This window comes from Carcharhinus amblyrhynchos, chromosome 34 (genome assembly GCF_965287045.1).
Source record: "Carcharhinus amblyrhynchos chromosome 34, sCarAmb.v2.hapA, whole genome shotgun sequence".
Classification (NCBI taxonomy): Eukaryota; Metazoa; Chordata; class Chondrichthyes; order Carcharhiniformes; family Carcharhinidae; genus Carcharhinus; species Carcharhinus amblyrhynchos.
In genome coordinates this window covers 4,016,847-4,039,616 of record NC_137357.1, presented here as the reverse complement: position 1 = coordinate 4,039,616, position 22,770 = coordinate 4,016,847, and the positions used below count along the sequence as shown (strand labels likewise).

The window sequence follows — 22,770 nt, the reverse complement described above, 5'->3', positions numbered from 1 at the left end:
TAGGTGGCTTAGTGACTCAAGCTGGGAATTGAACCCGGGTCCCTGGAGCTGTGAGGCAGCAGTGCCAAGCACTGTGCTACCATGCTGCCGTTCGTAAGAGGAAAGGTTAAGCAGGCTGGGCCTGTATACCCATTCAATGTCAGCAGATTGAGGTGACCTTACTGAGACCTACAAGATCCCGGTGACCCTTGACAGGGCAGATGCTGAGAGAACGTTCCCCCTTGTGGATGAGACTAAAACACAAAGGACACAGCTTCAAAATATGGGGCCTCCCATCAAAGACTGGGAGGAGCAGTATTTTTTCTCTCAGAAGGTCGTTACTGTGGGATTCTCTCCCTCAGAGAGCAGTGGGGACTGTGAAGGCAAATGGTATGCTGGCCTTCATAGCGAGAGGATTTGAGTATTGGAATAGGGATGTTTTGCTGCAACTGTATAGGGCATTGGTGCGGCCACACCTAGAATATTGTGTACTGTTTTGGTCTCTTTATCTGAGGAAAGATGTCCTTGTTATGGAGGGAGTACAGAGAAGGTTTACCAGGTTGATTTCTGGGATGGCAGGTCTGTCATATGAGGAGAGACTAAGTTGGTTAGGATTATATTCATTGGAGTTTAGAAGAGTGAGAGGGGATCTCATAGAAACTGAAAAAATTCTAACAGGGTTAGACAGGGTAGATTCAGAAAGAATGTTCCCGATGGTGGGGGGAGTCCAGAACTAGGGGTTATAAGTTGAGGATAAAGGGTAAACCTTTTGGACTGAAGTGAGGAGAAATTTCTTCATCCAGAGGGTGGTGAATGTGTGGAATTCACTCTCACAGAAAGTAGTTGAAACCAAAACGTTGTGAGATTTCAAGAATAAATTCGATTTCGCTCTTGGGACTAAAGGGATCGAGGGATATGGGGGAGAAGGCGGGGATCAGGATATTGAATTTGATGATCAGCCGTGATCAAAATGAATGGCGGAGTGGGCTGGAAGGGCCAAATGGACGCCTCCTGCTTCTAGTTTCTATGTTAATATTTTTAAGACTTAGATGGATAGATTCTTGATTGGTAGAGGCTGGAATTTTACCGCCTCACTCGCCACAGGAATTGGAGCAGGGGGAGGGGGTGGACAATGAGGTGACCTTGGAAGGAGGGGGGATAGATTTTATGGGCAAGGCATTAAAATCCCATTCCCTAGGGTATAGTGGGTAAGCAGGGAACAGGACACAGTCAGATCTTATCAATTGGAGGACAGGCTAGAGGGGCCGAATGGCTTAGCCCAGCACCGAATTCATATGTATATACTTAGCTTTAATGCCTAATAGCTAATAGCTATTTAATAGCTAAGTAACTCAAGATTCTTTAAGCGAGCAATCATCCTTGCAGCTCACTCATGAACTTCTTCCTAGACCGTTACTGAGAAGAATGAGAAACGGGATTAGGAGGAGGCCATTTGGCCCCTCAAGCCTGCACGGCATCCATTGCAGATCTTCAACTCTACCTTCCCACTATATCCCCAAGAATCCAATATTCCCTTGACCTCGCTCTCGAATGTGCTCGCCGAATGCATTTGCATTGTCTGAGCACCTGGGGCAAAGAATGCCAGAGATTCCCAAACTTCTCTGAGTGAAGAGTTCTCATCTCAGTTTTTAATGGCTAGTCCTGTACTCCAAGTCTGTGCGAACCCCTCACCCTCCCCCCACCCCAGTGCTAAATACCCTAGCCAGGGGAAACAAATGCCGTAGCATTAACCCTGCTAAGCCCTCCAGGATTTGTATATACCTCTCATTATTCTAAACTCCAAGAGAATATTCCCTTTTACCTCTCCACTCATGGGATGTGGGACCTCCCGCTAGGACCAGCATTTATATATTTCCCATCCCATGGGGCGGCATGGTGATTAGCACTGCTGCCTCACAGTCTTGGGACCTGGGTTCAATTCCAGCCCCGGGACTGTGCAGAGACTGCACTATGAATCTATTCAATACGGCCACTAACCTGCACATCATTGACATTAAAGAGCAATTTATCATGGTCAATTTCCCTAACCTAATCTTTGGACATTAAGGATCAATTTAGCATGGCTAATCCACCTAACCCACACATCACTAAGGGGCAATTTAGCATGGCCAATCCACCTAACCCGCACTGCTACCTCACAGTGCCAGGGACCTGGGTTTGATTCCTGGCTTGGGTCACTGTCTGTGTGAAGTCTGCATATCCTCCCCGTGTCAGCGTGGGTTTCCTCTGGGTGCTCTGGTTTCCTCCCAGACTCCAAAAATATGCAGATTAGGTGGAGTAGTCATGCCAAAAATTGCCCTTAGTGTCAGGGGGATTAGCAGGGTAAATACATGGGGTTACTGCGATAGGGCCTGGGTAATTCTGTGGTCAGTGCAGGCACAATGGGATGAATGGCCTCCTTCTGCACTGTAGGGACTCTATGAATTGATCCTGCAGGTGTCCGCTTCAACACACTGTCAAGGTATCCTGCTATAGAAAGCAAGCCCCCAACTAATATAAGTCGAGGGCGTCAGCGTGCCAATTGCACGCTCACACTATCATGTCCACCATGGCTACCTGTCCAAATAATTGATTACAGGTAGTTGAGAAAGACCAACACCCCTACTTTCTCAGCAGGCAAAGGGAAGACTGCCCATACCAACACATGTGACAATAATAAATCAAACTTGCCCACTGTGACCAAGACATCAAACACTGCCCACCGCACCCCGATACGTCAAACACTGCCCACCGCACCCCGATACGTCAAATACGGTCCACTGTATCCCAATACATCAAATTCTGCCCATTGTACCCCAATACATCAAATAAGATGTGTAGGTTAGAGGGATGAGTGGGTAAAATATGTACGGATATGGGGGTAGGGTCTGGGTGGCATGATGGTCGATGCAGACTCGATGGGCTGAATGGCCTCTTTCTATACTGTAGGGTTTTTATGATTTCTATGAAATACTGCCCACTGTATCTCAATACATCAAATAGTGTCCACTCTATCCCAATGTGAGGATAATAAATCAAATCAAACAATATTTTTCACTGTACATGTGGCCATAGTAAAGCAGTTCACTCAATGCCAGCCCAGCAGGTACCCAAGTAGCTCTCCCCACTGCCACCTAAACTCACCTTGTCTTCTCACACCTGGCTCCACCTGGTGTCCCTGTGTGACGTCATGTCGTAGCGCGGGGGGCGGGAAATGCGCGTGACGTCAGGTCGTTAGGGGAAGAGAGGTGTTGGTCACATCAGGACGCTGGAGCTTCCCTTTTGACGACGTGACGTCGACGGCCCGAAACGATCGGACGTCGGCGGCCTCCGGCAGGCTGACGTCACGACGCAAGGCTTGGAAGGCAGCCGACAACACGACGCTGGGGAGGATAACGCGCGTAACGTCGCCACGCAGGGCGGGTAGGTGTGGCCAGAACTCCGCTCCACCCACTCCCTCCCCGCCTTCCGCCGGCGCGCGCCGGTTTCCATGTCATTGGTTGCCAGTGCCGGCTGCAGGGAGGAATCAAGCGGGGTGCCGTCGGCAGGGCGGATTCTTCTTCTTCACGGAGGCAACGGCGGGACACATCGCATTCGGTAAGGCTGGCCCACCGGGCTGAGGCATTGATGCTTCGGGTGTTTAAACTCTCCCCCCTTTCTCAGTGGGGTGGGGTCCAGATGGATGGGGGTGGTTTGTGTGTGTTTGAAGGGGGGGGGTTGGGGTCGAGGCGGCGGTCAGGCTGACGAGAAGGGGCGGTGCTTACCAAGCCGGAAATACGTCCGCCAACTGGTGGCAGGGACTGACCAATGGAGAGCGGCTCCGGCCTGTCAGTCAGTCGGAGTGGCAACCGGGGCAGCCAGTGGGATGCCGAGTTTGGCTGCGGGTCGGCCACAATGGGCGGGGATTGAAGGCGGGGCGTCTCAGCCAATGGGGAGCTGATCCGACCCGTCGATCAGCCCGAGTGACAGCCGGGGCAGCCAATGGGGTGGCGGCGTTGGCTTGGGAGCGGGCCAATGGGCGGGCTGGCGGGGCGGGACTGGCAGCGTTGGAGCCCAGGCTGAGCGGGCCGGCCGGCCTCAGGGAGGAGATACCGCAAGGTCACCCTGGCCTGAGGTGGGTACTGGGACTGGGAGATAACCCTCTCACCCACACCCGGCCTGACTTCAACCCCCTCTCTCTCTGAAGCAGGGCTGCAGCAGACAGCTCCCTCTCCAGCCATTCCCTCCTGTCCAGGACATGGCCCAAGGTCTGTCTGACCCCCTGACCCCTGCCTCACTTGACCAGACAAAGTGGCCAACACACTGTCCTTGGCTAAAACCCTCACTTACTGACGTTACAGTGCATTACAATTCCCCACAGCCCTCACATTAGTATCTATTCTTCATAAAATACATTGTGGAGTTGAGGCGGGGGGGAAAAACACCAGTTTGACATTGCATCAAAAGTGCCAAGTCTCCCTTTCAGCATGCCAGACGTCCTGGCACAGTGGTTAGCACAGCTGCCTTACAGTGCCAGGGACCCGGCTTCGATTCCTGGCAGAGTCTGCACGGTCTCCCCATGTCTGCGTGGGTTTCTGCCACGTGTACTCCAGTTTCCTCCCACTCCATTAGCCTGGTCCTGTGGGGCAGCACGGTGGCACAGTAGTTGGGTCACACTGCTGCCTCTCAGCGCCAGTGACCCGGGTACGGTTCCCAGCCTTGGGTCGTTGTCTGTGCAAAGTCTCCACGTTCTTCCCGTGTCTGCGTGGGTTTGCTTCGGTTTCCTCCCACTCCATTAGCCTGGTCCTGTGGGGCAGCGTGGTGGCACAGTGGTTAGTTAGCACAGCTGCCTCACAGCGCCAAGGACCCGGGTTTGATTCCTGGCCTTGGGTCACTGCCTGTGAGGAATCTGCACATCCTCCCCATGTCTGCATGCGTTTCCTCTGGTTTCCTCCCACAGACTGTATTAATATAAGCTGACTTGTGATAGTAGGCCCCCACCCCGCCCTTTGCATTGTGAAGACCCTCCCCCACCTCAATCACATTGTCACTTTGACCTGATTTCCTCATGAGACCACTTCACAGTCATTCGCCATGATTTGGAAACAGAAAAGGCTGGGAAAGCTCCAAACAATGTGTCTGCCTCCTCCTCCTCCTCCTCCTCTCTTCCCCCAGCCCCAGCACTTTCTGTTTTTATTCCAAATTTCTGGCGCCTGCAGTGGTTTGCCCGCACGCTGGCGTGGGGTCTGGAGTGAGAAAGGGATTCAAAATGTTGAGACTGGGGATGATGGTTAACAAATGAAGAATGGTACGACAGTGGAGCAAGGTCAGGTTCACAGAATCCCTACAGTGCAGAAGGAGGCCATGCAGCCCATCGAGCCCACCGACAACAATCCCATCCAGGCCCTATCCACATGACCCCCCCCCCACGTGTTTACCAATCCTCCTGACACGAAGGGGCACTTTAGCATGGCAAATTAATTCACGCATTTTTGGAGTATACATGACAAGTTTCTGTGACGTTGGAGAACCAGATTTTGTTTTTTAATTTTAAGAGAAACAACAACCAATGCCAGCCGTTGTGGCCACGATTGCGGAAACTTACTTGATAGTTTCAATTTAGTAGCTGAATTTAAACTCCACCAGCTGCCGTGGTGGGATTTAAACCCATGTCCCTCGAGCATTAGCCTGGCCCTGGCCTGACAGCGCCAGGTACCCGGGTTTGATTCCGGGCACAGGTTACTGTCTGTGTGGAGTCTGCCCATCCTCCCCGTGCCTGAGTTTGTTTCTTCCGGGTGCTCCAGTTTCCTCCCACTTTCCAAAAGACGTGCTGGTTAGGGGCTAACTTCTTCCTCAGTGTAACCCGAACAAGTGCCGGAGTGTGGCACTGGGGGATTTTCATAGTAACTTCATTGCAGTGTTAATGCAAGCCTATTTCTGACAATAAAAAAGCTTAAACTTAATGACCAGTTAAGTGATTTTACCACTACCGGACAATGGCACAGTGGTTAGCACTGCTGCCTCACAGTGCCAGGGACCTAGGTTCAAGTCTGGCCTTGGGCCCCTGTCTGAGTGGGGTCTGCATGTTCTCCCCATGTCTCCGTGGGTTTCCTTTGGCTACTCCAGTTTCCTAGAACAGTCCAAAGATGTGTAGGTTAGGTTGATTGGCCAGGCTAAATTGACTGTAGTGTCAGGGGATTAGCAGGGGTTATGGGAAAAGGGCCTGGATGGGATTGTGGCCTGCGCAGATTTGATGGGCTGAATGGCCTCCTTCTGCACTGTAGGAATTCTAAGACCATCTTCTCCCCTCCTCTGTGTGGTACTCTGAGGTGTCTCACGCTAAACCGGACATGTTTCCAACATGCATTTCATGCCAACCTACAGTACGTGGGGTTTTGTGCATGATCCGGGGATCTCAGGAGGTTCTTAAACTGTGACCTTTCCCTATTGATCCTGCTCCAAGCTTCAGGGCATTCCTCGGCAGTCCTGCAACTTGGGATATGCCAGTCTGGAACCCTCATTCAAAGGCAACTCTGCTGTGGAAGACGGGCAAATTTCAGGCCAAAGAGTGTCCTTTGCTGAGTTGAGGATCCTCCAGCACCAGCGAGCCTGGGAGCCAGCCTGTGGAGCACCACATTACGGAGCTCAGGATGAGCCTTTACAAAAAACTGCTGCCTCTCTTTGCAAGGATGCTTTCCAATGCTGAGTCCCCTCCTGTGCTGGAATCGTAGAATCAGTGCAGAAGGAGGCCAATTGGACCATCAAGTCTGCACCAACCACAATCCCACCCAGGCCCAATTCCCGTAACCTTCCATATTTACCCTGCTAGCCCCATGACACGAAGGGGCAATTTAGCATGGCCAATCCACCTAACCTACGCATCTTAAGATTGTGTGAGGAAACTGCAGCACCCGGAGGAAACCCACGCAGCCACAGGAAGAACGTGCAGACTCCACACAGACGGTGACCCAAGCTGGGAATTGAACCCGGGTCCCTGGCGCTGTGAGGCAGCAGTGCTAACCACTGTGCCACCATGCCACTTGAGTGAACCGATAGAGACGGAGCTTCTTGCCAGCACCCAAGCGAGTCTTGGTGCTTGTTTGAGTGCTCTGGTGATGAGGCGTTCTGCCGATTCGGCAGTCTGCTCAGGGAACCATCGGCAAGGCCCTTTTTATAGTGGCTGATGCCAAAACATTGAATGTATTCAAGAGGCGGCTGGATATAGCACTTGGGGAGAATGTGATCAAAAAGTTATGGGGAGAAAGCAGGATTATGTTATTGAGTTGGACTATCAGCCATGATCGTGATGAATGGCAGAGCAGGCTCGAAGGGCTGAATGGCCTCCTCCTGCTTCTATCTTCTATGTTTCTATACCCCAGTGTCATTAGTGCCATGGCATTGCATGCAGACTGAAGGAGCAGGCTTTTTTTTGCCCCTACTTATAAGGCGTTGGAGAGGAAAACATGATCTCCAGGTGTTTTCAGATACCTTGCGTGTGCAGAATCAATGATCCAGTTGTCATACGTCTAGAAAAGAGGAGGAGTTGATTTCTTTTCCTTCTCAGTTGAGGCCTATTCAGCTTCTTTCCATCCCTTCTCTTTGACATGACTGACAGCCACTAGTTTTTAGGAATCTGTCACATCCCCTGGTGTTGGTGCCAAGGACCACGGTTTCTTAAATGCACAGCCATATCCAAGGGGGCGTTTTGTTCCTTGTACTTGGTGTGAGAACAGCGCTGTCGAGACCCATGAGTGTGCTCTAGGTTTGTGGAACTCTGTGGCAGTCCAGAAGGGGAATGAGAATTCCCAGTTTAGCCTCATGTACCGAGAAGGCCTTGCTCTGACAGGTTGTGTTGGTTAAAGCAAATGAAGAGAAGGTGGCACAGCAAGTCTCTGAATAGCCCTCCTCGCCTACCAAAAGTTTAGGGAGGTGCAATCGGTTGTGATTGGGGTGGCAGGGAGGCTGGCAAGACAGTCGGACAGGCGTCAGTAGCCAGCAAGAGCAATTGGTACGCAACGTGTTGTTTTATTTTTTGGGATAACATTGCAGGAAGGTGCCAGTTGTTATAACGGGTTGTGAGATTTGCCTCTGATCGTAGGGATGTGTTGGACAGACGGGAGACAGGATATGAACTGGCTCACTCTTTCAATGTGACATTGAACCAAATTTATTGGGGCGTAGGGAGATAGTGATACCAGAGGAGGATTGGGCGGGGAGTTGCTGAATGCTGAAATAATTGATCCATGGCGACAGAGCTTGCCTGGGAAATCACTGAGATTGATTGGGGTGGGGGGAGAGGTGGTGTTATCGCTGGACTGTTAATCCAGAAACTCAGCTAATGTTATGGGGACCCAGGTTCAAATCCCACTACAGCTACTGGTGGAATTTGAATTCAGTAAAAATTATCTGGAATTAAGAATCTACTGGTGACCATGAAATCATTGTCAGAAAACCCCATCTGATTTATTAATAGGGGTGGCACAGTGGTTAGTACTGCTGTCTCACAGCGCCAGGGACCCGGATTTGATTCCGGCCTCCGGTCTGCACATTCTCCCCCTATCTGCGTGGGTTTCCCCTGGGTGCTCCAGTTTCCTCCCATGATCCAAAGATGTTAGGTGGATTGGCCGTGCTATATTGCCCCTTAGTGTGCAATGATGTGTGGGCTAGGTGGGTTGGCCATGCTAAATTCTCCTGAAGTGTCAGGGGGACTAGCTAGGGTAAATGCATGGGGTTATGAGGTTAGGGCCTGGGTGGGATTGTTGTAGGTGCCTCTCTTTGTGCTATAGGATTCTATGATTCCTCACGCCATGGAATAAGGAACAGATAAAAGCCAAGGTGGGTGAGTCTCTTGTGACACTCAGGATATGGGAAAGACTCATGCCTGGTGATGAGGATGTGTGTGTGCTGTCTTTTTGCATAACCTGTGGACTCCAGCCAAGGGCTGAAACCCTTGAGGCACCAGTTCACAGTAATGGAACATGAGCCGCAAGCTGGCCTGTGCTTCTTGTGATCACAGAGGTTGAGGCAAGTATCTGCGGAGTGGGGGAGAGACAAGTTCCCAAGCTCCTGAGCAAGTTGGCGAAACTTTAACCGCAGCCCGGTATTCTACTGTAACTGGTCCAAGTTTCAGTTTGTTCTTGGTCAACAACACCGCTGATTAAACTTTGGAAACTAACTCGTGGTTTCGTAATACCTGCTCTCTGTCCTGATCGATAAGGAGTTGTCAACTCTGTACAAGTGTGCGTGAGAGAGAGAGAACGCAGTACATTGCCCCTTAACAATAAATCCCGTCCCGACTAATGTGTTGCTGATTGCACACCCAGACAGAGGTTGCTCATTTTTGAGCCTTGCCCTATGGTACGCTTGATGGTAATTTGATATCATGATGAGCTGTCTCTGCGGTGATACCCTGGGGCTGCTGAAAGGCTGCATAAGAATGGTATTCGTTTACTCTGAGACCCTGGGCTCTGAGGGTTGATGCAAGCATTGCCCATGAGCTCCCAGGCTTTGGACTCTGGTGTTCCTCCCTAGACTTTGTTTATTTCAGCCCTCAGACACAAGGTTAGGGTTTAGCAGTTCAATGTGTTAAGAACAAAGAAAAGTACAGCACAGGAAGAGGCTCTTCAGACCCTGTGTGCCGATCGTGATGCCCTAACTGAACTATTAAAAGAAACCCTTCCACCCTTACTTGGTCCATATCCCTCTCTTCTCTCCCTGTTCATGTACCCATCCAGATGCCTCTTAAATGTTGCTAATGTGCCTGCTTCCTCTGGTAGCAAGTTCCAGGCACCCACCACTCTCTCCGTGAAAAACATCCCCCGCACATCTTCCTTAAACTTTCCCCCTCTCACCTTCAAACTGTGCCCCCTTGTAATTGACCCTGCCACTCTGGGGAAAACGTCTGTGACTATTCACCCTGTCTCTGCCTCTCATAATTTTGTAGGCCTCTATCAGGTCTCCCCTCAGCCTCCGTCTTTCCAATGAAAACAATCCCAGTTTACTCAACCTCTCCCCATAGTCCTCATTAAATTGATTGGATCTCCGGAAGGCTGAATCCATTGTTTATAAAGTAAATTTAGGGCATTGAGTCTAACCATTTCCCATTGATATTCTACTATTGCTGAATTCCCCACTATCGACATCCTGGGATTTACCATTGACCAGAAACTGCGTTAGACCCAGCTGTATAAATACTGTGGCTACCAGAGCAGGTCAGAGTCTGGGAATCCTGCGGAGAGTAACTCACCTCCTGACACTGCCCCCCCCTCCCCCAAGCCTGTCCCCCATCGACAAGGCACAAGTCAGGAGTGTGATGGAATACTTCCCACTTGCCTGGATGGGTGCAGCTCCCAACAACACTGAAGAAGCTCGACACCTTCCAGGACAAAACAGCCCTGCTTGATTGGCCCCCCATCCACAAACATTCACTCCCTCCACCACCGACACTCAGTAGCAGCAGTGTGTACCATCTACAAGATGCACTGCAGCAACTCATCCTTAGACAGCACCTTCCAAACCCACAACCTCTAACATCTAGAAGGACAAGGGCAGCAGACACATGGGGAACACCATTGCCTGCAGGTTCCCCTCCAAGTCATTTGCCATCCTGACTTGGAAATATATCGGCTGTTCCTTCACTGTCGCTGGGTCAAAATCATGGAATTCCCTCCCTAACAGCAGGTTGGGTGTACCTACACCACAGACTGCAGTGGTTCAAGGAGGCTGAATTTTCACAGTAACTTCATTATGGTGTTAACGTAAGCCTATTTGTGAAATTAATAATTAAATAAGATGACGCACCCACCACCTTCCCAAGTGGCAATTAAGGACAGGCAATAAATGCTGGGCCCAGCCAGTGACGCCCACAACCCAATACAAATGAAAATGTGACATCAAACAAGACCATAGAAACACATCTAATCTTCTGACAAGTTTGATTTGTTCTTGGAATCCTAGAATTTCTACATTGCAGAAGGAGGCCATTTGGCCCATCGAGTCTGCACCGACAACAACCCCACCCAGGCCCTAGCCCCATAACTCCATGAATGTACCCTAACTAGTGCCCCTGACTCTAAGGGGCAATTTAGCATGGCCAATCCACTTAACCTGTACATCTTTGGGCACGAAGGGGCAACTTAGCATGGCCAATCCACCTAACCTACACACCTTTCAGACTGTGGGAGGAAACCGGAGCACCCAGAGGGAAACCCACACAGACATGGGCAGATTGTGCAAACTCGACAGACAGTGACCCAAGCCGGGAGTTGAACCCTCGTCTGCAAGCATTACGTCTGTTCAAGGAGATTGCGATGGTATCCCCTGAATTCAGACAAATGAAGCATTTTCTCTCGCCTGCAGCACCACCCAGTCCCTCCTGAGCTTTAGGCCCTGAATACCTTTCCTCCCCTGACTAAAACAATAGGGCATCCTGTTTTTCCTCAATACACAACAGCACTGCCCTTCGCCTTTCACAGTGAGCCACTAGGGAGGCCAGTGTTACTTGGCGTATTTGAGTGTGCCTTTGGAGCTGGGGGTGGAATATATTTCCTAACTCGGCCCAGACAGGGCAATGCAGATCTCTCGAATCCAATCAGGTGAGGCGGTGGGGGGGGGGATGGCATTATTACTTGCTAGTAGACTCTGGAGGAAGGGTGGGGGGTTTGGAGAGGGAGTTAGACCTAGCCAGCAATTGCTGCTAAGTACTTGACCTTATCTTGGATTGCTGGCAGAGACTCCTGCCTGGGACAAGGGTAACCTGATGACCAGTGATGAATACCAGGCAGTACAAATCAGCAGCTCACAGGCGGACAATCAGATCTGCCAGCTCGGCCTTCTGACAGCGCGTCGCGGCCCATCCTGTCATTGGCTTCTAAGCCGGGCATCGGAGATGGTTCCAGAACCTGGCCGCGGATTGTGGAGCTTATCTTTTTGAAAGTGGCAACTGCAGAGTTGCTGTTCAAATGCACGCAGAGGATGCCTTCCGTCGCACTCTTAAACCCGGAGGACTTGCAGTGGCAATTGGAATGAGCCGGTTCGTAGAATTGTAGCCCCCCCACCCCCGTGAAGGAGTGCAGTTTGGACCAAGCTGTTTTTCAAGCTTTCCCGTGAGCCTACTCTTTGTGTGGCAGTCTCGCCCCCACCGACTATTATTAAAACACAGCAGTAGATTACATTATGGCCAAAAATAGATTATGTTGCAAGGTGCACGCATTTGTGGAGCTAAAGTTGTGTTGGGCTCTGGTGTGATCTCTTTTTTTTAAAGTTAAAGTTTATTAGTGTCATGAGTAGGCTTAACACTGCAATTTAGGGCAGCACAGTGGTTCGCACTGCTGCTTCACAGCTCCAGGGACCTGGGTTCAGTTCCCAGCTCGGGTCACTGTCTGTGTGGAGTCTGCACATTCTCCCCGTGTCTGTGTGGTTTTCCTCTGGGTGCTCCAGTTTCCTCCCACGCTCCAAAGATGTGCAGGTTAGGTTGATTGGCCATGCTAAAAAATTGCCTCTTAGTGTCCAGAGATGTGTAGGTTAGAGGGAGTACTGGTAGAATATGTAGGGATATGAGGGTAGGGCCTGGGTGGGATTGTGTTCGGTGCAGACTTGATGGGCCAAACGGCCTCTTTCTGTGATGTTACTGTGAAAATCCCCTGGTCGAAAATCTCCTGACCGGGTGACACTGAGGGAGAATTTAGCACCTAACCAGCACGTTTTCTCGGATTGTGGGAGGAAACCCAGTGGCTCAAGCCAGAAATCAAACTGAGACAGCAGTACTAACCATTGTGCCACTGTGGACTGGAGGGGCTGTGAGGAAGAACTTTTTTTTAACGTAGAGGCTAGTGAGTGTGCAGAATTCACTGCCTGAGTCGGTGATGGAGCCAGAGATCCGAAACAGAGACCCTAAAGTACCTGGACCTTCGGTGCTGTCAGCTACAGGGCTAGGGGCCGGGCGCAGAAAAGCAGGATTACAATGTGCGTCCCTGGGCTGGCGTATGCAAGGTGGGCTGAATAACCACCACCTGTGCTGTAACTTTTCTGTGGAGAGTTCCAAAGATTCATGACTCTGAGGAAAAGAATTCCTGCTCATGCCCATCTTAATTATTTTTAAACGGTGCCCCGCCCCCCCCCTCGCTCTAATCTCTCTCCCACATCCTGTCAGCATCCGCCCTGTCAAGTTCTCTCAGGATCTTGTTTTCCTCAATAAGATTGCCTCTTGCTCTCCCAAACTCTCGCCTTCTCGGATTCCCGGCCTCTGGCGGCTCACGGACTTGCCGTCACCTTCTGAAGGGGCGGCTTTGGGATGGGCAATAAATGGTGGGTCCAGCCAGCCAGCCACACCCATATCCCGTACACAAGTTCCTAAAACAAAAATGCTGCACTTTCTGTACTGTGCATAGCAACAGGCTGACAGTGCACAGAGAAAACATTTACGCTTGCAAACCGCAGGTTTTTATTTAATCATAGCCTTTTATTAAGCATCTGTTTTTACTGGCTAGAGCAGTGATCGACGCCCCCACTGGGACAGATTCATTCCTCCTGGTGTCGAGGCTGTTGTGCAGTTGAAACTCCGGCCGGCCATGGGGAAGTCATGGTCTGGGTCAGCAAGTGCCCTCGCTGGCTTGTGCAAACTGAGCTCTGATCTGGACTCGACCGAGAAATTTGACCCCTGTTTCTCGATCGCGTGGGTCAGTGACCTGTGAGAGTGGGTGACTTGTGTTGAACCGTTCTGGAATTGGCGCCTTGCGCGCTACGTGGCCACAGACACACTGCGGGGTCCGAGAGGACCCACTGGAGCGTTCACGTCATTTAAGAGGGTAACTTTGGACGCAGCAGTTCATTGGCGGTTGCGTGGTGTGTTTTCATTGCTTTTCATAGAATCCCTACAGTGCAGAAGGAGGCCACTTGGCCCATCGAGTCTGTGCCGCTCACAATCCTATCCAGGCCCTGACCCCATAACCCCATGGATTTACCCTAGCTAGTTCCCCTGACACTAAGGAGAAATCATAGCATACACCTAACCTACACGTCTTTGAACTGTGGGAGGAAACCGGAGCACCCAGCGGAAACCCACGCAGACACAGGAAAAAGGTGCAAAGTCCACACAGATAGTGACCCAAGCCGGGAATCGAACTCGGGTCCCTTGAACTGTGAGGCAGCGGTGCTGACCACTGAGCCACCGTGTTTCTTCTTTTAACTGTAGCCAGCCAGTAATGGGCACGTTATGGTACTGTTTGTGCAAATCAGCCTATCGCTCTTTTAAGAAAGAAATAGTATGTAAATGTAGGATCGACAATCGGAGGGCACAATTTTACTATCATTTGCAAAAGCAATAGGAGGAAAGCCTTTTCCAAACTGCGACTGGTTAAAGTCTAAGGTTAAAGTTTATTTATTACTGGCAAGTTGTATGCTTACTTGAATAGAAACAATGTCCTCTTGAATGCTTCAATTAAAGCTTATTCATCAAATTTTATTTATTAGTGTCACAAGTAGGCTTGCGTAACGCTGCAATGAAGTTACTGTGAAAATCCCCTAGTCACCACACTCCAGCGCCTGCTCGGGTTACACTGAGGGAGAATTTACCACCTAACCAGCACGTCTTTCAGACTGTGGGGGGAAACGGGAGAAAATCCACACAGTCACAGGGAGAACGTGCAAACTCTACAGTCACCTGAGGCCAGAATTGAACCAGGTGCTGAGAGGCTGCAGTGCTAACCACTGTGCCACCATGCTGTCCCTGGAATGCATTGCCCAAAAATATGGAGACCGGTTTAAGGAAACATTGCAAGGGGGATTGGGACTGTTTGCTGACACAGAAGGAGGTGCAGGGTTGGTGGGTGGGGAGGGACTCAGAGTGGTGTGGGCTGAATGGCCTCTCTTAGTGCTGCAATAACCCTGTGAACTGCAGTGATATGAGCAGACTGCTGTAATGTACTGCAGAGAATAATCCCTCCTTAAAAGCATCACCCCACATGCCCATGAGCTGTGCACCAGGGAAGGGTAAATCCAGAATGCTCGCTGGGCATTCTTGCATACTTGCAAGCAGTTTCGCTGAAGAATTGCTCGCGTGCACCTACCTGTTATATTTCTGATTTTAAAAACACATGCATTTTTCAAAAATAGTTTGCATCAATCCAAAGGTGTGCAGCTTAGGAGGGAACTTCCATGATAAGTTGCCCCTTAGTGTCCAAAGATGTGTAGGTTAGGTGGATTGGCCATACTAAATTAACCCTTAGTGTCCAAAGATGTGTAGGTTAGGTGGATTGGCTATACTAAATTAACCCTTAGTGTCCAAAGATGTGCGGGTTAGGTGGATTGGCCATGCTAAATTGCCCCTTAGTATCCAAAGATGTGCAGGTTATGAGGGAATCGCCATGCCAAATTGCTCCTTAGTGTCCTGGGATCAGTGGGGTAAATATGAGGGGTCCCAGGGGTTGGGCCTGGGCTGGGATTGTTGTCAGTGCTGACTCGATGGGCCAGATGGCCTCCTCCTGCATTGCAGGGTTTCTATGTATATTGTGGCACCAGCAGCGCACTGCATTTGCTCTCTAATCATAAGAACATAAGAAATAGGAGCAGGAGTAGGCCATCTAGCCCTTCGAGCCTGCCCCGCCATTCAATAAGATCATGGCTGATCTGTCGTGGCTCAGTTCCACTTTCCCGCCCTCTCCCCATAACCCTTAATCCCCTCTCTTATCAAGAACCCATCAACCCGCTTCTTAAAAATATTTAGCGAGGCAGCCTCCACCACTTCAACGGGCAGAGAATTCCAGAGATTCACCACCCTTTGAGTGAAGAAGTTCCTCCTCAACTCCTTTCTAAACCGCCCCCCCTTTATCTTGAGGCTGTGCCCCCTAGTCCTACTGTCCTTTCTGAGCGGGAAGAGTCTCTCCACCTCTATCCTATCCATCCCATTCATCATCTTATACGTCTCAATGAGATCTCCCCTCATTCTTCTAAACTCCAACGAGTACAAGCCTAGTTTATTCAGCCTCTCCTCATAGCTCAATCCCCTCAACTCCGGTATCAGCCTAGTAAACCTCCTCTGCACTCCCTCCAGGGCCAAAATATCCTTGCGCAGGTGCGGCGCCCAAAACTGCACACAGTACTCCAGCTGCGGCCTCACCAATGCCCTATACAGCTGCAGCAAGATCCCTTGCTCCCTAATCATCCCTAATCATCCCTTGCTCCCTAATCATGATCCCTTGCTCCTCATTTTACCACCATAGAGAACTGCACGAGTTGGTGCTTTTTCTAAAAGAGAAAGTGGCTGACAGAGATGTGATTTCCCTCACATGATTCCATCACAGCCTGACTTCTTTTCCAAAATATGTTCACACTTAGAGTGTGAAGGCTTTCCACCCACTAGGGTGGTGATTTCTGATTCACAGAAGATATTTGAATCATATTAAATCAGAATCGTTATGGCACAGGAGTAGATCTTTTGGCCCATCATGTCTGCCCTGTCTCTCCAGGTGGGCATCATGACTTAATGCCGTTCCCTTGCCTTTTCCCTGTACCCCTGTACGTTGTTTCTATTCAAGTAAGCATTCAAAGCCTTCTTGTGCTCCTCAATTGAAGATTATTTATTACTGTCACAAGTAGGCTTGCTGCAATGAAGTTACTGTGAAAATCCCCAAGTCGCCACACTCTGGTATCTGTTCGGGTACACTGAGGGAGAATTTAGCACCTAACCAGCAGCATCTTTTGGACTGTGGGAGGAAACCAGAGGAAGCGCACACATGGGGAGAACGTGCACACTCCACACAGATAGTGACCCGAGGCCGGGAATTGAACCCAGGTCCTTGGCGCTGTGAGGCAGCAGTGCTTACCCACTGTGCCATCCCATTGAACCTGAGTTTGAATTTTACCTCAAATGGCAAACTGGTTGCCACTTCTGTGGATGCACACACTTTGTGCATGCTCATTAGAGCTTTAAATTTTGAGAAAACATTAACCAAGAGCATTATTAGCTACCCCAACATATTCCAAAAATTATCCTTCCATGGGATGTCGGCATCGCTGGCCGGGCCCAGTATTTATTGCCCATTCCTGCATTAGGGTTAATTCTAATCCCTAATTGCCCCTTGAGAAGGTGGTGGTGGTGGTGGTGTTGAGCTGCCATCCTGAACCCACTGCAGTCTGTGGTGTAGGTACACCCACAGTGCTGTTAGGGGTGGAGTTCCAGGATTGTTATTGGACATCAGTCAGTCCGTGTGGTGTAGGTACACCCACAGTGCTGTTAGGGGTGGAGTTCCAGGATTGTTATTGGACATCAGTCAGTCCGTGTGGTGTAGGTACACCCACAGTGCTGTTAGGGAGGGAGTTCCAGGATTGTTATTGGACATCAGTCAGTCCGTGTGGTGTAGGTGCTGTTAGGGTCAGAATTCTGGGATTTTGACCCAGCAACAATAAAGGAACATATGTAGCACGTGGCACAGTGTCTGTCAGTATTATAATTACACCAGAGCCTTCATAAAGTGGCAGCAACAAAAACTACAGCCAGTTGCAGTAAAATCCAATGCTTTTGATGCTCTGAATTCTGAGGTTGGACCTCTTTCTGATCTGTTATCTCCAACATTTGTGTTCAGTGCCATTGAATAATGGACTCGCAAGTAAGATTCACACCACACAACTGCTAGACAATGGCCATCTCCAACAAGAGAGAGGAGCTAACCGTCACCCCCTGACATTCAATGGCATTACCATCACTGAATTGCCCCAGTGTCAACATCCTGGGGGCCACCACTGACCAGAAAGTGAACCGGACCCAACCACCTTCTCAAGGGGCAATTAGGGATTAGAATTAACCCTAATGCAGGAATGGGCAATAAATACTGGGCCCGGCCAGCAATGCCAACATCCCATGGAAGGATAATTTTTGGAATATGTTGGGGTAGCTAATAATGCTCTTGGTTAATGTGGCTACCAGAGCAGGTCAGAGACTAGGAATCCTGTAGACAGTAACTCAGCTCCTGACCACTGACCACACCACCACCACCACCACCACCACCCCCCCCCCCCCCAACAGCCTCTCCCCCATCTAGGCACACGTCAGGAATGTGGCGGAATACTACTCCCCACTTGCCTGGATGGGTGCAGCTCCAACAACATTCAAGGAACTCGACACCATCCAGGACAAAGCAGCCCCGCTTGATTGGCACCCTATCCACAAACATTCACTCCCTCCACCACCGACACTCAGTAGCAGCAGTGTGTACCATCTACAAGATGCGCTGCAGCAACTCATCCTTAGACAGCATCTTCCAAACCCATGACCTCTACTGTCTAGAAGGACAGGGGAAGCGTATGGGGAACACCACCACCTGCAGGTTCACCTTTGAGCCACTCATCATCCTGACTTGGAAATATATCGGCCGTTCCTTCACTGTCGCTGGGTCAAAATCCTGGAAATCCCTCCCTAACAGCGCTGTGAGTGTACCTACACCACACGGACTGACGTCCAATAACAATCCTGGGACTCCCTCCCTAACAGCACTGTGGGTGTACCTACACCACACGGACTGACTGATGTCCAATAACAATCCTGGAACTCCCTCCCTAACAGCACTGTGGGAGTACCTACACTACAGGGACAGCAGTGGGCTCAAGAAGGCGGCTGACCCATCACCTTCTCCAGGGGCAGTTAGTGATGGGCAATAAATACTGGGCCGAGCCAGCAATGCCCACATCCCGTGAAAGAGTTCCTTTTTTTTTCAATACAGTTCCTGCCCTTGCATTATTGCTTTGGGGTTGGGCTGGTGGAGAGAGGGTACAGTCCCTGACTCAGCTTAATGATGCTTTTTGTTTAAAACATCTCCGTAGCCTCGCCTGTGATCTCTGCTGTCCGATGGGAGTGAATCTGATCCAATATTATAGTCAAGGGGGATTACTGGCTCTCCACTATTCTCATTTATTGGCTGCTGAGAGTCCAGTTAAAACCGCTCTGCGGAAATTAAACTACTGACCCTCTGCCCGTGGTGCTTTGAGAGACCACAAGCAGTATTAAAGATCATAGAATCCCTACAGTGCAGAAGGAGGCCATTCATCCCATCGAGTCTGCTCTGACGACAATGCCACCCAGGCCCTTTTCCCCGTAACTTGCAATATTTGCCCTGCTAATCCCCCTGACACTAAGGGGCAATTTAGCATGGCCAATCCACCTAACCTGCACACCTTTCAGATTTTGGGAAGAAACTGGAGCACCTGGAGGGAACCCACACAGACACAGGGAGAACGTGCAGACTCCACACAGACGGTGCCCAAGCCAGGAATCCAACCCAGGTCCCTGGCACTGTGAGGCAGCAGTGTTAACCACAGATGCTGTGGATTGGCCTTGCTAAATTAACCCTAGTGTCAGGAAGAGCCTGGGTGGGATTGTGGTCGGTGCAGGCTCGATAGGCCAAATGGCCCCCTTCTGCACTGTAGGGGATTCTGTGATTCACTATGCCTTCGTGCCACCCTTGCCACTTGCTGGAGTCTGCCAGAATAAATATTGCTCCATGTTTCGTTCACTGGTTGTGCGAGAGGCCAAGTTATTAAATTGCTCAGGATCCGGAAACCCTAATCTGGAACGCAGCATGACTGCAATGTTTGTTCTCGGCCCTATATGGTGTCAAAACAGCCAGGTTCCCTTCCCAAACACGGCGACAGGGCAAGGCCCCGGTGGAACCTCTCCAAATTGGTTAATTTGTGACCCACCTTGCAGTTTGCTTGGTTAAGAGTTTCTTCCTGCATTGGCTGGCTGCCTCCCCGAGAGATGTTGGCGCTCCCTCTTGCTGCCCTGGCTTTGCAAGGTAAGGGTGGTGGGGCTGGTTTGCCATCCACTCGCGCTGTTTTTGTTAAAGGGCTCGTTGGACCAGCGATCCGGACTGTCAGTGGGTCATTATTGTAGAATCTGTGGCGTCACAATTGTTACCGAGCGGAACCACGTCATCAGTTTGGGGAACGTTCTGTTGTCGGTGCTTCTCTCGTCTTGCCCCTTCCCACCCTCTGACTCGTGCAGTCGCCCAATCTACTGTGCCCCGGTTCTCTGTATGTGGACGCACTGGCCAAGAGGGGGAGGGGTGGGGGGGGTGAAATCGCAGCTCAATTCGAGCCACCCTCAGACAGCACCCGCATGCTGACAGAGTAGCGATTAGTCCTGGCTGTTTGCTTGCTTTCTCCTCTACGCTGCCAATGTGAGTCTCTCCCCCCTGGCCCCCGCTCCCTCCAATCTTGAGTCTTCACGTCCAGCCTTGTGACTTGTTCCCCCCCCCAACTCCTTCCCGACATGTGGTCCACCGCGAGCTGCCTCCCTCCAGCCGTCAAGAGCCGTTCAAAGAGGCTCGCCCTTTTCTGGAAAAGCTGCCGCGGATGTTGGCTCCAGGTTTGTTCTCCGAAGAGAGTTTTTGAAAGACGGTCGGCCTGGTTGATTATTTTTCTAAGATTCCTGCCGCATTGCTAATTCTCCTCTTGTTTTCTTTTTTTTCCCGTTTTGGGTTCCAGCGACACTGTGGTGAGCTCCCGAGGTGAAAAATGCATCGCTTAAGGACTTGTGCCGCTAAGTTGAGGCCGTTGACAGCCTCACAGACTGTTAAACAATTATCACACAACGGGCCAGCAGTGTCTAGGACGTTTCAGCACGGCCGCCTCTACACCGCGCCTGTAGCTGCTGAGCCCTTTCTGAGTGGGACTAGTTCGAACTATGTTGAGGAAATGTACTTTGCTTGGCTTGAGAATCCACAGAGTGTTCATAAGGTAAGGCCCCAGCCCTCCTCTCTCTCTCTACCTGTGGAGGAGGTTTGTGTTCTGCTGCCCTTGCAAAGCTTTTGTCCACGGCCAGGTAAGTGTAAGGAGGTGGGCAGCAGCTTCAGGACATCTTGGTCAACGCCCCCATGCCCCCAACAATTTTATTCAAAGACATCGGTTCAAGGGCGCATTGGAGTGAAGAGATGGCAACGGTGGAGCTTTCGTCTGATGTGTTTCCCGACAATGGATTACCTTGCTCGGAATTGGATGATGGAACTTCCGTCGATCGTATCATCGTTGTTCCTGGCTGCTCATCCGAACCGAGATTTGGGGCAATCTCGTTGACTGATCCACCAGGAATACTCATCGATCCATTAAAAGATGACTCCGGAAATCAGATTCGCAAGCACTCTGCGTTTTGACTCCTTCCTGACGTTTATGATATTTTTCTGTCTGAAGAAAAACAGTTAAGTTTGAAGTTTATTTATTAGTAAGGCTTACATTAACACTGCAACAAAGTTACTGTGAAATTCCCCGAGTCGTCTGTCCGGGTCAATCCACCTGACCAGCACATTTCAGACTGTGGGAGGAAACCCACGCAGACACAGGGAGAACGTGCAGGCTCCACACAGACAGTGACCCAGGCCGGGAATTGAAAGCCTTGTTCCTGGTGCTGTGAGGCAGCAGTACTAACCACTGTGCTACCATATTTCTAGTTCAAAATCTTGGTAAAAAGAGAGAGAGATGTGTTATCGAAGCTTTGTGTCTTGCACTCATCAGGACAAACACAAGAATACCAAATTTCAGAGGGAGCAATAATTTATACGACGAGGAAAGGGTGGTGTTTAGTCGGCAAGTTGACTTTGGCCAAAGCGTTGCCATAGAATAGGCAATGGTGAAAAACACAGCAAGAGTGGCACAGTGGTTAGCCGTTCTATCTCAGTGCCAGGGACCCAGGTTCAAATCCGGGTTTGGGTGACTGTGTGGAGTTTGCACATTTTTCCCCATTGAGTGGGTCTCCTCCGGGTTCTCTGATTTCCTTGCACAGTACAAAAATGCGTGGGTAAGGTGGATTGGCCATGCTAAGTTCTCCCTCAGTATAACCCAAACAGGTGCCGGAGTGTGGCAACGAGGGGATTTTCACAGTAACTTCCTTACAGAGTGAATGTAAGCCTACTGGTGACTAATAAATAAACTTTTTAAAGGAAAAACCAAAGAATACCAAATTTCAGAGGGAGTAAGAATTTGTACTACAAGAGGAAAGAGTGTTGATTGGTTGGCAAGTTGATTCTGGCTGGCCAAAGCATTGCCATTGAATAGGCAATTGTGAAAGGCACGGCAGCATGGCACAGTGGCTAGCACTGCTGCTTCACAGCGTCCGGGACCTGGGTTCAGTTCCCGGATCACTTTGGAGACTGTACATTCTCCCCGTATCTGTGTGCAGTTCCTCTGGGTGCTCCGGTTTCCTCCCACAGTCCAAAGATGTGCTGGTTAGGTTGATTGGCCATGCTAAGTTAATCCTGCTGTCAGGGGGGTATTAGGGTAAATGTGAGGAGTTATGGGAATAGGAAACCGAAAGAGAAAATGCTGGAAACTCCCAGCAGACCTGGCAGTGAGGAGGGAAAAGAGCTGCGGTTTCAAGTCCAGCTGACTGTTTGTCAAAGCAGGGTCTGGGTGGGATTGTGGTCAGTGCAGACTCGATGGGCTGAATGGCTGCCTCCTGCACTGTAGGGATTGTATAAAAAGAAAACTTGCCAACCAAGGAGCACCCTTTTTCTCCTGTCTATTAAATTGTGCTCACTTTGACATTTAGCATTTTTGCCTTTGTCTTAATGAGTGCAAAACGGAAAATCTTTGGGTACACATATCTCCCTTCAGCAATGTTCAAGTTTGGTCCTACCAAGAGATCATTCTAAAGACCTTTACTGGAGTGCCGGGTGAAAGAGAGGGTGTGGGAAAAATATTGGCCAGTAAAGTCAAGGGCAAACCAAGGAGGCTTTTTTTTTTAACAAATGCATTCAAAGCAAGTGGTTGACTGAGGAAAGCATAAGAGGCCCAAAGGGAATGAGTGCATTAAGGCAGAAGCCTTGGGCA

The 22,770-nt window shown here is 50.2% G+C and overlaps 2 protein-coding genes across 3 annotated transcripts in view; one reads left to right on the top strand and one right to left on the bottom strand.

The window, feature by feature from the left end:
* stard7 (StAR related lipid transfer domain containing 7) overlaps positions 1-3,139 on the bottom strand; it is a 53,804-nt gene extending 50,665 nt beyond the window's left edge. Inside the window, exon 1 of the mRNA XM_080216969.1 lies at positions 3,124-3,139. The gene's annotated coding sequence lies outside the window, so the exon portion shown is untranslated. The remainder of the gene's footprint in view (positions 1-3,123) is intronic.
* A 329-nt stretch (positions 3,140-3,468) lies between these two features.
* LOC145361345 (2-oxoglutarate dehydrogenase complex component E1) overlaps positions 3,469-22,770 on the top strand; it is a 104,689-nt gene continuing 85,387 nt past the window's right edge. The window contains exons 1-2 of one of the 2 annotated variants that reach the window (XM_080217017.1): positions 3,469-3,576; positions 20,434-20,685. In XM_080217017.1, coding sequence (XP_080073143.1) covers positions 20,464-20,685 — 222 coding nt within the window. In that variant the 5' untranslated portion in view covers positions 3,469-3,576; positions 20,434-20,463. The remainder of the gene's footprint in view (positions 3,577-20,433; positions 20,686-22,770) is intronic. The other variant, XM_080217016.1, reaches the window with a different exon arrangement.